Source organism: Filicampus tigris, chromosome 13, assembly GCF_054856515.1.
Source record: "Filicampus tigris isolate MCC_2025a chromosome 13, RoL_Ftig_1.0, whole genome shotgun sequence".
In the NCBI taxonomy this organism is placed as follows: domain Eukaryota; kingdom Metazoa; phylum Chordata; class Actinopteri; order Syngnathiformes; family Syngnathidae; genus Filicampus; species Filicampus tigris.
In genome coordinates, this window is record NC_141229.1 from 3,983,112 (window position 1) to 3,996,500 (window position 13,389).

A 13,389-nucleotide genomic window follows, 5' to 3' on the forward strand; every position below is an offset into this window, starting at 1 on the left:
TAAATGACAACGCATGTTAAAATCCCCATTGCGCAAGATTTAATAGGTTAAACAAACAAAAAACAATGTCTCAAAAACCGAATGTGATAGAAAACCAGTAAAGACATTTTTAAAATCAGCGTCAAAAATATGCTAAGGGACACATAAAGCCATCTCTGAATAATATTTGCTGTCATCTAGTATTATCATTTTGGTGCTGATAAAATACTACAAATAGTTGTTGTTCTTTTATCACAAATATTATGAAGCAAGGTCACTCGCATATCACATCAAGGACGAACATTCCATTTTTTTCTCTTTCATAACAATGACTTAAGGTAAAACATGTACTTATCTTATATTTGACATTATCACCAAAATAACAGAATTTGCCCCTGAGCAAAACAACTACTGACCCATTTTCAGCACAATAAACAAATCAAATTGTGCAACAAGAAGATACTCCTGCAGTATATGATACTTGGAATTGTTACAACACATCAAACAGTACAGTATGCAGACCAATGCAGTGCATCATGACGCCATTTGTTCTCTTTCACAAGCACTTCAGGACGTAAAAGTTACAGGAAGTTCCCCGGGGACAGCTACACAGCGTGCCGATTCGGGAGCCTTTACGCACGGCGCATGGCTCCCCTGCGTCGCACTGAAAGGACAAAAATATAATAATCAGAAGAAATACATTATTTTGTATTATTTTCTACGAATTGATTTGACTATCGCAGCAGACGATATCTTTGACGTCTATAGCCATCAATGGGAGTGAATGAGTTTTAATTGTGGCACTGAAAAGTAAATAAAAATGCTGAATAAAAGCATAAAAGGGCAAAACCAAATGAAATCAAATAAAAGTGCGACAGGAGTAAGTTGGACTTACAGAGGGCAGCCAGCCCAGCTTTTTCTCAGAGGGCATCTCTTTGTTCCTCAGCTTCTCCAGGACTTCTTGTAAAGCATCAATCTGCATTAAAGCCATCAAATCACACATGCAATACTGTACTGTATGTGACCACCTGTTGTTTCATACACGCACCCACACGTGGCGGTCTCACCAAATCTTTCTCCTGTTGACTTTTCAGCGTGAAATCCAGCGAGCGCGTCTCCACCGAGGCGTCCTCGGTAGCGGACGCGTACAGGAAGGCGGCGGTGGCCAGGAGGAGAAGGAGGTGGAGGAAGGCCCGGGTGCTCAACATGGTGCTGACGCCAAGTGAGGGTTGGCTTTGGATGTGCACCCCCGCTCTTTATAGGGGGCTGTGACATCAGCAAGCGTCTGAAAATTTGATGGAGGAGATGACCCTGGTGAACCCCATCACCGACGGTTTGCCCAAGGGAGGATGGATGGCCACGTGTGCCCATTAGCCTTTCCAGGTGAAGTCCTTATATTTCATTTTTCAAGGTTCGGAATAATTGTTTTTCTATAGAAGGCAGTTTTGCAAATCAATGATTACTTGGTTCATTTGCCTTTATTTTTAGCGTAACTCTAACCTATCAGAACTAATCATGTATAATAATTCATATCGTGTAATACAATTTACTTTATAGCTTGTGTTTGTTTGGGAAAAGGACCATGAAAAAATAATGACATATTAAACCGCAATCAAGGGAGGAAATGTTCATTTTTCAAAACGCATGTTCACTGAAATTGCTCTAAATTTAATTCCCATCAATTTACGTTATTTTGTCCACCTTTTAATATTTCCAGGATCGCTTTTAATTTTTTTAATTTTTTTTTTTTTAAGAATTGCATTCAATCTGTGCATATCACCACTGTCCAATATAGAACCAATAAATCAGGAAGCAGGCCTGGTTAACCCATGTTGACACCAATTTCTAGTCACCATCCCATTTCCTCTTGTTGGAATAACCTAAAGGTAGTAGTGTACGCACACACACACCGACATCAGCGACCTCCATTAACAATTGCCCAAGAGGCCAAGATCCATCCGTTTGTCATACTGTTTTGAGCTGCAGAGAATTAAAACCGATTTGCTAAAAACAGGAACATGTTATATATGTATCAGAGAAAATTTACAAACAATTTTTAACAATTTCTATCTTAGGCTGTGTTGAGAATCACGCCCACTAGATTCAGGGGTCACCCTTACATTTCTGTCACTTGTGTGTGTATTTGTGCCTTGTGGACCAGTTAAAGTTAATAACGCGACCCACTCAAAAGTAAAGTAAAAGAAAAGAAAAAAAAGACAGTTGCAACGAGAAGAGTGGACTGTAGGAGGCAGCAAAACGCCACAGATGCGTCCATCCCTCATACGCGCGAAGAAGAAGAAAAAAACGGAAGTTTATTGTAGGCTTCCTGACGCACAGTGGTGAATTTTCAACTGCTTCTTCTTGTTTAATTTAGCTGTCGAGCGACTGTAAGCATGTCAGAAAGGAAAGTATTAAATGTAAGTATAAAGTCCAAACGTTCAACTAATAACCCGTCGTTAGCGTGTGCGGTTGTGATGAACAGGGACGATTAACAAGCTAGCCGAGTGATAGCTCAAGGAGCGCATCTAATGGATTGCTAATGTACACTAAACAAACAAACATTCGAAAGAGAAGCAGCATGTCATTAAATTTGCAATTCGTTTAAGTAAAATGTGTTTGCAGGTTTGATTGACGTATGTTTTTGTCCTTATTTACAGAAATACTACCCTCCGGACTTTGATCCGGCCAAAATCCCTAAACTTAAACTGCCCAAAGATCGACAGTATGTGGTCAGATTGATGGCACCATTCAACATGAGGTAAGTGAATGTTTACAGGGGATTTTTTTTAATGTACCATAAGTTAGAGGATGTTGGCGTACATGTATCCTCTTAGCAACTACCACTTTCTAGTGCTCAATGATTTTGAAAAATAAAACTAATTGCTAATTGACAAGAAATTTGGAACAAAACTTTCTTTCTGAAGCAGATGATAATTCACCGTAGTGTAGCGCCAATTATTGCTGAGGATGATTTATTCAATGTCAGATTTTGTTTGCCTGCAATATCGGCGACTGCTCTCGGCCACCTCCCTGAGTACAGATACCTTAAATTAAGGCTGGTATTGGCATGATACAATAACTTGTATCGGTTTTCACCCATCCCTTATTTTAAATTGCAGAAGGTATTGAAACGATTAATCGATGACTGAAAACTTTTATCATTTAGTTTTATAAATTGTCAATTAATCTTTGCACGTCTGCTTTGATGGTGGACTACAAAAATCTGAAAATATTTACTGTTTAGATTTTGAAATTGGGAAGATTTGGACTATTTGAAATTAAGGTCTAAATGATTAATCGATTATCAAATAACTCTCAATTTATTTCATAATCGATTAAGTTGTCACTTAATCTTTGAATCATTACATTTAATGAAGTGCTTGTTGCCATATAATTCGTTGATTGTGTACAGGTGTAAAACCTGCGGCGAGTACATCTACAAGGGAAAGAAGTTCAACGCACGTAAAGAGACAGTCCAGAATCAACTGTACATGGGACTCCCCATCTTCCGCTTTTACATCAAATGTACCCGCTGCCTGGCGGAAATAACCTTCAAGGTGAGTTCAAGCGGGAACGTGACGATTTGGAAAAAGACGCTGTGCGACGATGAAAGTGGTCCGGGCGTGATTCCAGACGGACCCGGAGAACACGGACTACGCCATGGAGCACGGCGCCACCAGAAACTTCCAGGCGGAGAAACTCATCGAGGAGGAGGAAAAGCGAATCCAGCAGGAGCGGGAGGACGAGGAGCTTAACAACCCCATGAAGGTCAGCGGATGTAAAACCACGATAATTAACATCGAGCTTACTGTAAAAGTAGTCTAATATGAATATGCTTTGAATGAAAAATGCTCTTAGTCTTAATTATGCACGACGAGGTGCAATCAACTTCACGCATATCATTTTAACAGGAGTTGAGAAGTATCAAATCAATCAACTTTGAAAGCATATGTGGTTATGTATCATTTGCTATATGTTGCCAGCTAACAGGTTAGATTTTAAATGCTATATGGTCACCAAGTTCTACATGCTCACAAAAACTAAAAACTGCTCTACAGTATTTGGCCTAAAAATGGTATATTTTATTCCAAGTGTTTTATCTATACGCTAGAATTTGTCAATATTTTGTCCTAAAATGTTTAAATGGCAAAGCCCTAACGCTTGGTGGCCCCGTGCAACAGGTGCTGGAGAACCGCACACGGGATTCCAAGATGGAGATGGAGGTGCTGGAGAACCTCCAGGAACTGAAGGACCTGAACCAGAGGCAGGCCCAGGTGGACTTCGAGGGGATGCTCGGCCAGTACCGAGAGCTGGAGAAGAGAGAAAGGGAGCGCGAGAAAGACGAGGACGAGCGGGAGACCAAGTAATCGGACATTACGGGAGATATTTACCCCCAAAAACACGGGCTCGTGCACATGTAAAAATAGATCCGCCGAAAGCCTCCGGCGGCTAGACTATAACCTATCGGTTCGTTGCGGGGTTTTCCATGCCGTCAATGATAGGCGCTAACCGACAGCTAGCTTCCAAGCTAACTGGGGCGCCTCATGTCCGGCGAACAGACACAAGGTACATTTTGCTCTTTGGTTTTTTTTTCTCCTCTGAGATTTGCTTGATTATCCCCCTGGTACCTAAGAAGCTTTGAACGTTCATGCCACAGATTTGAAGTGCCTCAACTTTAACAGAAATAATACTTTTTTTTTCCCCTATCGATACAATACGACCACCCCCATCTTCAACCTTTTCGCTAGTCGAAGATTTAAAAAACATAATAAGTGCATTGACATTGGATTTTGTTGGTATTTACTTTTCCAATGCCATAAAGCAACAGTGCTTGGGACTATTCAGTCTTTTACATCGGGATGTTCAACACCACTTTATTTTCCAGACCTATATCAGTACGAATATTCATTCTTTGAATACTCATCGATAACGAGTACCGATACCTCTAGTACTTTTGATACTGTATATAGAATTTCATTTAACGAAGTGAGAAAAAATTGTGGGCAAATACTTTTGTCTAACCACGGAAGCCATTAAAAAAAACAAAAAACATCTGATAAATTAAACTTGAAATAATCAATAAAATTTTAATGGCCCAGCCCAAGGCTCTGCAGGTGTGTGAAATTCAGGAAAAACACACCTGCAGTTGTACTCAACTTGGGAAGCTCTCTCGTTCCTTATTATGAAGTGAATGTGTTGCGCAGAGACATGTTGGAGCGAGCGCTGGTGAAAAGACTGCGAGACTCTGACTCTGAGAATGAAGAGGACGGCAGCAGCAGCGGCAGAGACGTCCCGTCACAGAAGACTTCAAACGCCGACAATCCAACAGACATCCTCACAGCCGACAAACCCACAGAAACACACGTATGTTTTTTTTTGTTTTGTTTGTATTTCTGGGATTTATTTTCTCCTGTTTATAGCCCATTTTACAGTGACGAAAACATTTTTTTTTATATTTATTGTCTTTTTTGAAGAATTTTATGGGTTGAAAAAACCTCCAATTTTTTTCCCTAATGCATTTATTTCAATGGGCATCAGTTGTACGTGGATTTTCGCTGAGATTTGACTCACTATATTTTTGGAGGAAAAATGGACAGATATTACAGGAATAAGATAAACTATCCCTTTTCTTTTTGTTTCACATGTGCATTTTTTGTACATTACAATTCATACAAAATCATGAATTTTCTTTTTTATAAAAATATATTTTTTAAATTTTCAACATAATATTTCTTGCTCATAACAGACTTGCAGACGCATGAGAATTTGGCCTTTGGCTACATTCACGCTTCCCTGTAGATCGCCATTTTTTTTTTTAAACACTCTCAGAGAAATTGTTGTCCTTGTTGTGTCACAGGGGGCCGTCACGGCGAAAAAGGCCAAGGTGGAGAGTTGGGAGAAGAGTGTGGGCACGCTGGGTGCAGGTGGCGCTCTTGGATCACTCGTCGTACGCAAGAAAGTGGCGAGTCAAGTCAAGGCCACTGCCGCAAGTTCATTAACAGGTAACAGTCCAGGCTTCATGAGTAATTTATCACAAAGCTGCTGTGTTCCTTCATGAAAATGTTCATTTTTATTACAAAACGGCTTTTATTTTAGACTACAACTCAAGTCCCGACCTAAAAGGGATTTTTGGAGCCGCTATGGATATTGGGAGCTAATTTACGCTATTCACCGACTGGGAAATTTGTGTCACCAAACAATTTTTCCTTGAACAAAATTTAAAAAAAAAAGTTTTCTGTTTACAGACAAAAAGTTACCCCCATGTGCCAGCAGCTCGGCTAAGGTTTCAACTCCTTGTGCGTCCGCCCCGAATGGGTCATCGTCGCTCAGTCTGCTGGGTGCTTATTCAGACAGCGAGAGCAATGACAGCGAATGAGGATCAACATGCAAATGTGCACCTATGACACCATGCCATTCATGAAATATGTTTTAGTGTTTCAATAAATTCTGTTTGATTGTGTATTTGGTATTGAGTGGTAGAATTGATAGAATCCTCATATCCTGGTTTAACTTACACCACAATGGTATAGCACTGAAAGGCACTGTATTGCTCCATGCAGATATCCCACTCGGTTGTCCAGTCAGGTAAGAGACCTTATTTGGGGAAAAAAAAAAATTTTCATGCTAACTTCCCATCTATTTAAATGAACACAATCTAATGTAAATAATACATTGCTCGGTATCATATTTATTTTCTACTTTTCTTTCTGAAGGTTCAGTGACATAGGTTTGACCTCACGCTTCCTCTACATGTCCCAATCTCTGCATTATTCAAAACATGAGATGTATTTTTTAAAAGGCATACCTGTAGGCCTTTAAATGAATAAATAAAAGAAATACAAATTGTCCACGAGTTACGAACATCCGACTCACAAACGTCCGTAGATAAGAAATACTGGCTGATGTCCATAAATGTAAAAGATTTTCATTTTTAATCATACATTTTTTTATAAAGTTTTTAATAAACTTTTTAAAATAAAGTCTAATTTTGAAACATATGTATATAATTCGATTTTATTTACAGTAATTTATTTTGTTTTTCATTTTATGTGTTTTTTTTAATTTAATGAAATGATATTTTAAAACGAAATTCAATGTGTCTACTTCGGAACGTTCAGTTTAAGAGCTGTCTTTCAGAACGGTCTGTGTTTGTATCTTGGAATTTTGTGTATATAAGGAGCCAATTTCACCACCAGGGCAAGAAGTATTCCATAAAAATATGTCAATAATTCTTGATCCATAGGGTATTATTTTCACGAAAGTGTGCCATAAAAATGTAGAGGGGAACTGCACGATATGTGACGTCACTCCCCCACTTTAAGCCGGCGGCAGTGGTGGTTGGTCTACACAAGGGACCGCTGTGGCCAGGCTAACGTTAGCTTGCGAGCTAACCCCAAACACAACACCAGGGTAGATAACTGCCGCAGACCCTACGAACTGTGTTATTTCTGACTTAAAAGCGTCCCAAAAGAAACACCGGATGGAAGAATTGGGGCGTTTAAAATAAACGGCGAGAGTTGCTGTCAACGTGAAGAAAGAGGGTGAGCTTTTCAAACAAATGAACTCTTAGCTTAGCTTTAGCGGACCTCGCTCGCCTTCCAGTTCGGTGTTAATACGTCACGTTTTTCAACTATATTTTCTGTACGTATGCGCATCGTCTTTACCTGATCGCTACCTAATTCGTGCGTCGATACATTTAACGTACTTTAATGCTGAGAACATTTACTAACATAGCAGGCTAACTCGTTTTCTGGTTTCTTTCCCGTGGCGTAAAATAAATCAGCAAAAACATTCGGATGTGTTTTTGGACCAAACTAAAAACATTCAGGGGGCGAATATTTAGACGCTGATAGACTTCAAAATGCGTCGTAATGAAAGGGTATGGTTGTAAAAAAATGCAATAGGTGTCAAACGTAAAGCGCGGAGGCCAGATCCGGTCCGTCATATCAATTTTTGTGGCCCCCCCACAGCAAATTATGTCCATTGACTTAATGTTTCTTGCTCAAATCCCAAAATTGCAAGTGTCTTCACTTATAAAAACGTTGACCATATTGCAAGCATTTGGGTACCAACTCTTCTTTGAACATAAGTTATATTTGAACAACCAGTTTTTACTAGCCTCCGATTTCAAAACTAGTTATTCATCAATTTGTTGTGATAATGTAAAATGAGATAATCATACATTAATTTGGGTTAAAACAGTACTCCGAAGGAAGCCCTAACTACGATGTGGTCTGTGATAGAAATTAGTCTGACACCGGTGCCCGTCTGTCTGTCCATCTATCTATCTATGCATCACTTTGGCTAATAGTGAAAAATTACTCTCAGATCCATGGCAAAGTGGTTGAAGGACTACCTGAACTTTGGTAACCGACGTGACCCCCCGCAGCCCCCGAGGCCAGACTACAGCGAGAGTGAGATCCTGCGGGCATACCGAGCCCAGAAGGAGCTGGACTTTGAGGATCCGTACCAGTGCTCGGACAAGGAGCACCAAAATGGTGGTGGCGGCTATGGTAGCGTGGATGTAAGCCTGCCTCCATTCCCTGCCTTTGGCCCCAGCTTGTCTAATGGCGCAGAGGTACGGCACATGGTTTTCTCTTTCTTTAATCCAGTGATTCGGGAAAATCCGCAAGTTATGGACACCCACCCCTATAAGGGGATGTCATTTTTCATAGCTGCCACAACGTGGCGACCATAAATAGTAGAGGTTAGGTATCATTTCCCCCCCGAAAAATAAATCATAATTCTGCAATATTTGCCATAAGTTAGTGGTAAAAATATGCTGTGATTATACGAATATTTTTTTGTTTGTTTGCTGTAAACTGTATCACAAACATAAAGAACATGTTATTTACTGATGTATACATTTAATTGAATATGAATATCATTGCAAAAGGCCATCAATTGTATAAAAATGCATGTGATTAATGATGTTTGCAGGTGAAAGTGTTGTCCCCCAAACACAGACTGATTAAAGTGGACTCTCAGGAGTTCGGCCACTGTAAGATTCCCCTGAGTCCCGTCGCTGTTCAAGAGGAGCCCGTAAGACCCACCTCCTAGTCCGTTTTGCACCTACTCTTGAATAAATCTCATTCTGGCATCTGTCCATTGATTTAAAAAAAAAAAAAAAAAAAAAAAAAAAAAAAAAAAAAAAATTATTTATTTTTTTATTTTTATTTGTCTGTCCCAGGTGCTGCCCTCAGCCCCGGTAGCACCAGACGCTGACACTGACTACTCGGACCCGTTCGACGCACGCCCAGACCCGAGGACGCGGACCAGCTGGGAGCCCGAATCGGCACCGTCGAACTGCTGTAGCTACATGGAGCCATTTGAGGCTCAGCAGATTATTTCAGGTTAATTAGTCAGGCTTTATCGCTCTTGGCTGAAGGATATATTTGGCAATGAGCTCATAATACACTGTGCTCATTAATTTCTGATACATACATTTTTAACAGTTGACATTTCATATCCTATTTTGCTTGTACTCGTGTATAATACACACCCTCAATTTTTTTTTTTTTTGGCAAGATGTTATTCTCAATTACTATATATTTACAGACATACATAGATACATGTTGCAATAAGATAGTCAATGTTGTAAACCAAACACAAGTAGTATAGGGAAGCAACCAAATAAAGGTCATGCCTTTTGTCTCGACAGAAATGCAGCGCAACAAGTGCACGAGCGCCAGCGGCAGCCAGCTATATGATAGCCCTTACGAGGAAAGGACCCGACAGCAGGCCCACGTGGCTCCGACGGCACCGACGCAGCTGCATCAACACCCCCACAGGCTCGACGGTGAACTTACCCCCGTGGACGAAAGGGAGAGCCGACTGCCCCAGAACGACGAAAGGCCTGCCGATGAGTACGACCAGCCATGGGAGTGGAAGAAAGACGACATCTCTAAAGCGCTCGCCGGTACGTCTCAAATCCTTGCAGTGATTTTTTTTTTTAAATTTATTTATTTATTTCTAGTTGTGGGGCGCCGTCCAAAACGTTCAGTTGAATGAATGGAAATGCCACCTTGGTTCAGAATTAACCAATCCCATTCAAACTCATGTTAAATGGGAGTCAGCGCATATGTGCCACCATTTAAAGTCCCTCCCTCTGATTAACCCTGAAAAAAAGGTTCAGATGTTCTAATAGGCTTTTTTTTTTTCTTCTTTCTAGTATGAGGTAAGTATTGTTCGAACGCTAACCGACTTAACAAGGTTTTGAACGTGTTTAACTGTGGATTTGATTTATTTATGTACTACTATTTAAATCAGAGTTACATTAATGAAACCAACACATTGGAAATATTTGAATGGCCACTTTATATAGACGAAATTGTTTCCTGGTTGAAATGTGATGACTAAGCTGCCGCTTCTTGCTTTTTGGCTATAGTTCAGTTCGAGGGCGCTGAGAGGGAGCGCTCACGCGTCCAAACAGAGCACAGCAGGCTCACTAAGGCCGCTAACGCGCCAGCTGTGGCGGCGGACTCCAACAACCTGCGCCTGGTTTGCGACGCGCTCCCCCTCCTCGGAGAGAGAGTGGACCCCTACCTGCCGCTAGAAAGACAAGTGTGAGGCCTCACGTCAACACCTTGCAATCGCAAATGTATAACATCTTGTTGTACTGCTGCTCAAATTGACCCATAGATTTTTCAACTTGCAATGTTTTCAGCAGAGGGGGGGAGTTAGTCACAAGTAATTCTCCAGTCGTAACCATCAATAAAAATGTAGTTTAAAAAAAGAGGATTATGCTCTTGGTAAATGTCTTTAAGTGAATCTGCTGGCTTTGTTTTTTTTTTCTATTTTTGTTTCATATTGTTAAATTGTTTTTGACAGCCTTTCTGTTGTATTCCTGCTGGTTGTAAGAGAAAAAAAGTACATTTTAAGGATAATTCTACTGCTGGATTTATTATTGTTAAGTGGATTTTTTTTCCCCCCCGATAATAACCCTCCTGTTTTTTTGTTTCTTGCCAGCAATAGCAATGGCCCAATGTGACCTGCTGTACATCTTATCAAACAATATATAACACAATGCATGTTGTATTTCGCCCCCACACCCGACCCCCAAATTCAATGCGCAGGTGGTACCACGGAGCGCTAAGCCGCTCCGAGGCAGAGACTCTGCTAACCCTGTGCAAGGAGAGCTCCTACCTGGTGAGGAACAGCCAGACCTGCCGCAACGACTTTTCCCTCTCGCTCAGGTACGTACACGCTTGAAAGTACAGAATCCAAAGAACAGAAAACACCAATGCAGAAGAAGCGAGGCGATGGGACAAAGTGACGTCAGACCCGCAGTAGCGATTTTGCCAGCTAAAACAGCACATTTGAGTAGTCTGTTGTTAAAAAAAATTGATGCGTAGGAACTGCAACTGCGCCGGGCTATTGGCGTCAAAGTGGGCAAAGTCATTTTGGCCTGTTAAACTTTCTTAGAGGCTAGCGTGGCTAGTCACTAGCCGCTAACGCTCACAAAGGCGCCGTATTATGTGATATCACCGTAATTTTTTTTTTTTTGCATCCTTGAGTAGCGCTGGAAAAATTTTCAGGATGATGTGTTGATGAAAAAAATGTCTCGCATTTTTTTTTTAAATCGAGGTACTCGAAATACTCGAGGGCCTCTTTCACCCCCGCTTGTACGGCAGTTAGGATTGGTCAAATGCTAATTGCCGTTACATCATTCCTTTTCGGGGGGATAAGAGAGGTTCCACTCGTCACAAGGCCCATGTTTGACTCTGCTCGTTACGTCTTCCAGGAGCTGCAAAGGCTTCATGCACATGAAGTTCACACGCTCGGCCGACGGCTGCTTCGTGCTGGGCGAGAACAGCCCGCCCTTCGCCACCATCCCGGAGGTCATCCACTACTACAGCACACACAAGCTGCCAATCCGGGGGGCCGAGCACATGTCCCTTCTGTATCCCGTCATTGTGCAGACGCTCTGACAGGGCGCAACCAAAAACGCTACATGCGCCAAATTTCTTGGCAGCTCAAATTCAGCCCGGTGCCTCAAGAACATGGATTCCAAGGCCTATAGCTGAGCGCTGAAGTAGGACATTTAAAAGAATCTTCTTGAACTGTTTATGCCTATCGCTGGTGTCGGCTCACAACCCCGAATTTCACTTTTTTTGCACGAATCTATACCATTGGTCAGTTCACGAGTGGGTGTTATTCTTACACATTTTTGGCCAATCTCAAACGTTTAAAATGGTTTGTGCTCTTTGAGGATGCAATGTGAATGATTGAACAAATATATGTTTTTGGGGTCTCCTGATAAGTGACGATTTTGGAGGTATGAGGATTCCGCCGATGCCAGCGGTATGTAAGTAAATTGTAGATTCAAGTTTTTAGGTGTTAGTGACCTTAGTGGATGACTTTAAAGCAAAGATGAGGTGTTTGGAGGCTTGAAGCGTCTCCTTAAATCCAGAACCGCTTTAGAGATACTTGACGTATATTAAAAGTGTGCATTTGTCATCCAAATATAGCTTTGTGGTCTGTTTTCTAAGATTTGAAAATAAATTGATCTGTTTTTAACTTTGTTGGTTCAGCATAAATATTCATAGGTTAATGTTATCTGCTTGCATGTGTTGGACCCCCCCCCCCCCAATTATAAAACAATATAAGTTTTTTTTATTTGTATGTAGATATTTTTCCTTCCGTGTGGCCTTCCCACAAAAGTCATAGCAAGTCACCTTGGCTTCCTATCAGTGTCTCTACTCACGCATGTGACATCGTCACCCGCCCTTAACTGCAGGATGCTCGAACTCATGCTGTCATACGGCTTCTGAAAAAAACAAGACATTTACATCGGTGCAGAATGAAGAATCACAGGTTCAGAGTCATCGGTGCACAATAAGAGTTGCAGGATGCAGAGTCAAAGCTACGAATCACTATTGCGGGACACAGATGAATAGATACAGAATCAGGAAACCTAGCAGTGTGATGCAGAGTTATAGGTGCAGAATCTCAGGTGCATGATGAATAATCATAGGTGCAGGACACAATCCTGGGTGCAAAATTATAAGTACACAATGCAGAAGAACATCCGCTACGCTCTGGAAGCAGTCCATCAATCTGGCAACCTGTGTGAAACAAGGAGCTTTAATCAGTTATTCTCTCTAATAGAAATGCACTACTTGGCAGCAACCCGCAGATGGCACAATTAAATCATACACAATAATATCTGTACGACATATATCAATTTTCAGATCATTTTTTCGGTATGGAACAATCAAAAATAGACGGACCGAGTTCCAACACGAACATATTTAGTAACAGGGCTGACGCGTATGCTGTAAAAATATGTCAGTAATATTTTACCATTGGGGTTCTGCGATGAAAGCGTGATGCCACACACACCTGGAGACACCCGGGAGCCTTAAGTGAGTACTGTACAGATGTTTTACAGCCTCACTGTGCTTTTAT

General features: G+C 41.1%; 3 protein-coding genes across 3 annotated transcripts; 2 read left to right on the top strand and 1 right to left on the bottom strand.

Annotated features, from left to right (window-relative positions):
* Positions 1–24: 24 nt before the first annotated feature.
* On the bottom strand, positions 25–1,269 carry LOC147137201 (cocaine- and amphetamine-regulated transcript protein-like). The gene is made up of 3 exons (XM_086049308.1): positions 1,047–1,269; positions 875–955; positions 25–643 (listed from the first exon to the last, which is right to left on the bottom strand). The coding sequence occupies exons 1-3, from the start codon at positions 1,185–1,187 to the stop codon at positions 536–538; spliced, it is 330 nt and encodes a 109-aa protein (XP_085905434.1). The 5' UTR covers positions 1,188–1,269; the 3' UTR covers positions 25–535.
* A 958-nt stretch (positions 1,270–2,227) lies between these two features.
* Positions 2,228–6,439, top strand: yju2 (YJU2 splicing factor homolog). Its single transcript, XM_086049544.1, has 8 exons — positions 2,228–2,396; positions 2,637–2,737; positions 3,392–3,536; positions 3,613–3,747; positions 4,161–4,342; positions 5,184–5,343; positions 5,837–5,981; positions 6,225–6,439. Exons 1-8 carry the CDS (start codon positions 2,373–2,375, stop codon positions 6,353–6,355), a joined length of 1,023 nt encoding a protein of 340 aa, XP_085905670.1. The 5' UTR covers positions 2,228–2,372; the 3' UTR covers positions 6,356–6,439.
* An 834-nt stretch (positions 6,440–7,273) lies between these two features.
* On the top strand, positions 7,274–12,498 carry shda (Src homology 2 domain containing transforming protein D, a). The gene is made up of 8 exons (XM_086050549.1): positions 7,274–7,520; positions 8,308–8,557; positions 8,920–9,021; positions 9,170–9,332; positions 9,641–9,898; positions 10,367–10,544; positions 11,055–11,174; positions 11,723–12,498. The coding sequence occupies exons 2-8, from the start codon at positions 8,312–8,314 to the stop codon at positions 11,907–11,909; spliced, it is 1,254 nt and encodes a 417-aa protein (XP_085906675.1). The 5' UTR covers positions 7,274–7,520; positions 8,308–8,311; the 3' UTR covers positions 11,910–12,498.
* Positions 12,499–13,389: the final 891 nt, after the last annotated feature.

Bases quoted from the DNA above. Each gene is read 5' to 3' on its own strand.
- LOC147137201 (XM_086049308.1), bottom strand. From the start codon at position 1,187: ATGTTGAGCACCCGGGCCTTCCTCCACCTCCTTCTCCTCCTGGCCACC. The intron at 956-1,046 runs GTGAGACCGCCA...GCTTTAATGCAG, and splicing joins GTCAACAGGAGAAAGATTTG to ATTGATGCTTTACAAGAAGT. The intron at 644-874 runs GTAAGTCCAACT...TTGTCCTTTCAG, and splicing joins AGCTGGGCTGGCTGCCCTCT to TGCGACGCAGGGGAGCCATG.
- yju2 (XM_086049544.1), top strand. From the start codon at position 2,373: ATGTCAGAAAGGAAAGTATTAAAT. The intron at 2,397-2,636 runs GTAAGTATAAAG...CCTTATTTACAG, and splicing joins CAGAAAGGAAAGTATTAAAT to AAATACTACCCTCCGGACTT. The intron at 2,738-3,391 runs GTAAGTGAATGT...GATTGTGTACAG, and splicing joins ATGGCACCATTCAACATGAG to GTGTAAAACCTGCGGCGAGT.
- shda (XM_086050549.1), top strand. From the start codon at position 8,312: ATGGCAAAGTGGTTGAAGGACTACCTGAACTTTGGTAACCGACGTGAC. The intron at 9,022-9,169 runs GTAAGACCCACC...TGTCTGTCCCAG, and splicing joins TCGCTGTTCAAGAGGAGCCC to GTGCTGCCCTCAGCCCCGGT. The intron at 9,333-9,640 runs GTTAATTAGTCA...TTGTCTCGACAG, and splicing joins GGCTCAGCAGATTATTTCAG to AAATGCAGCGCAACAAGTGC.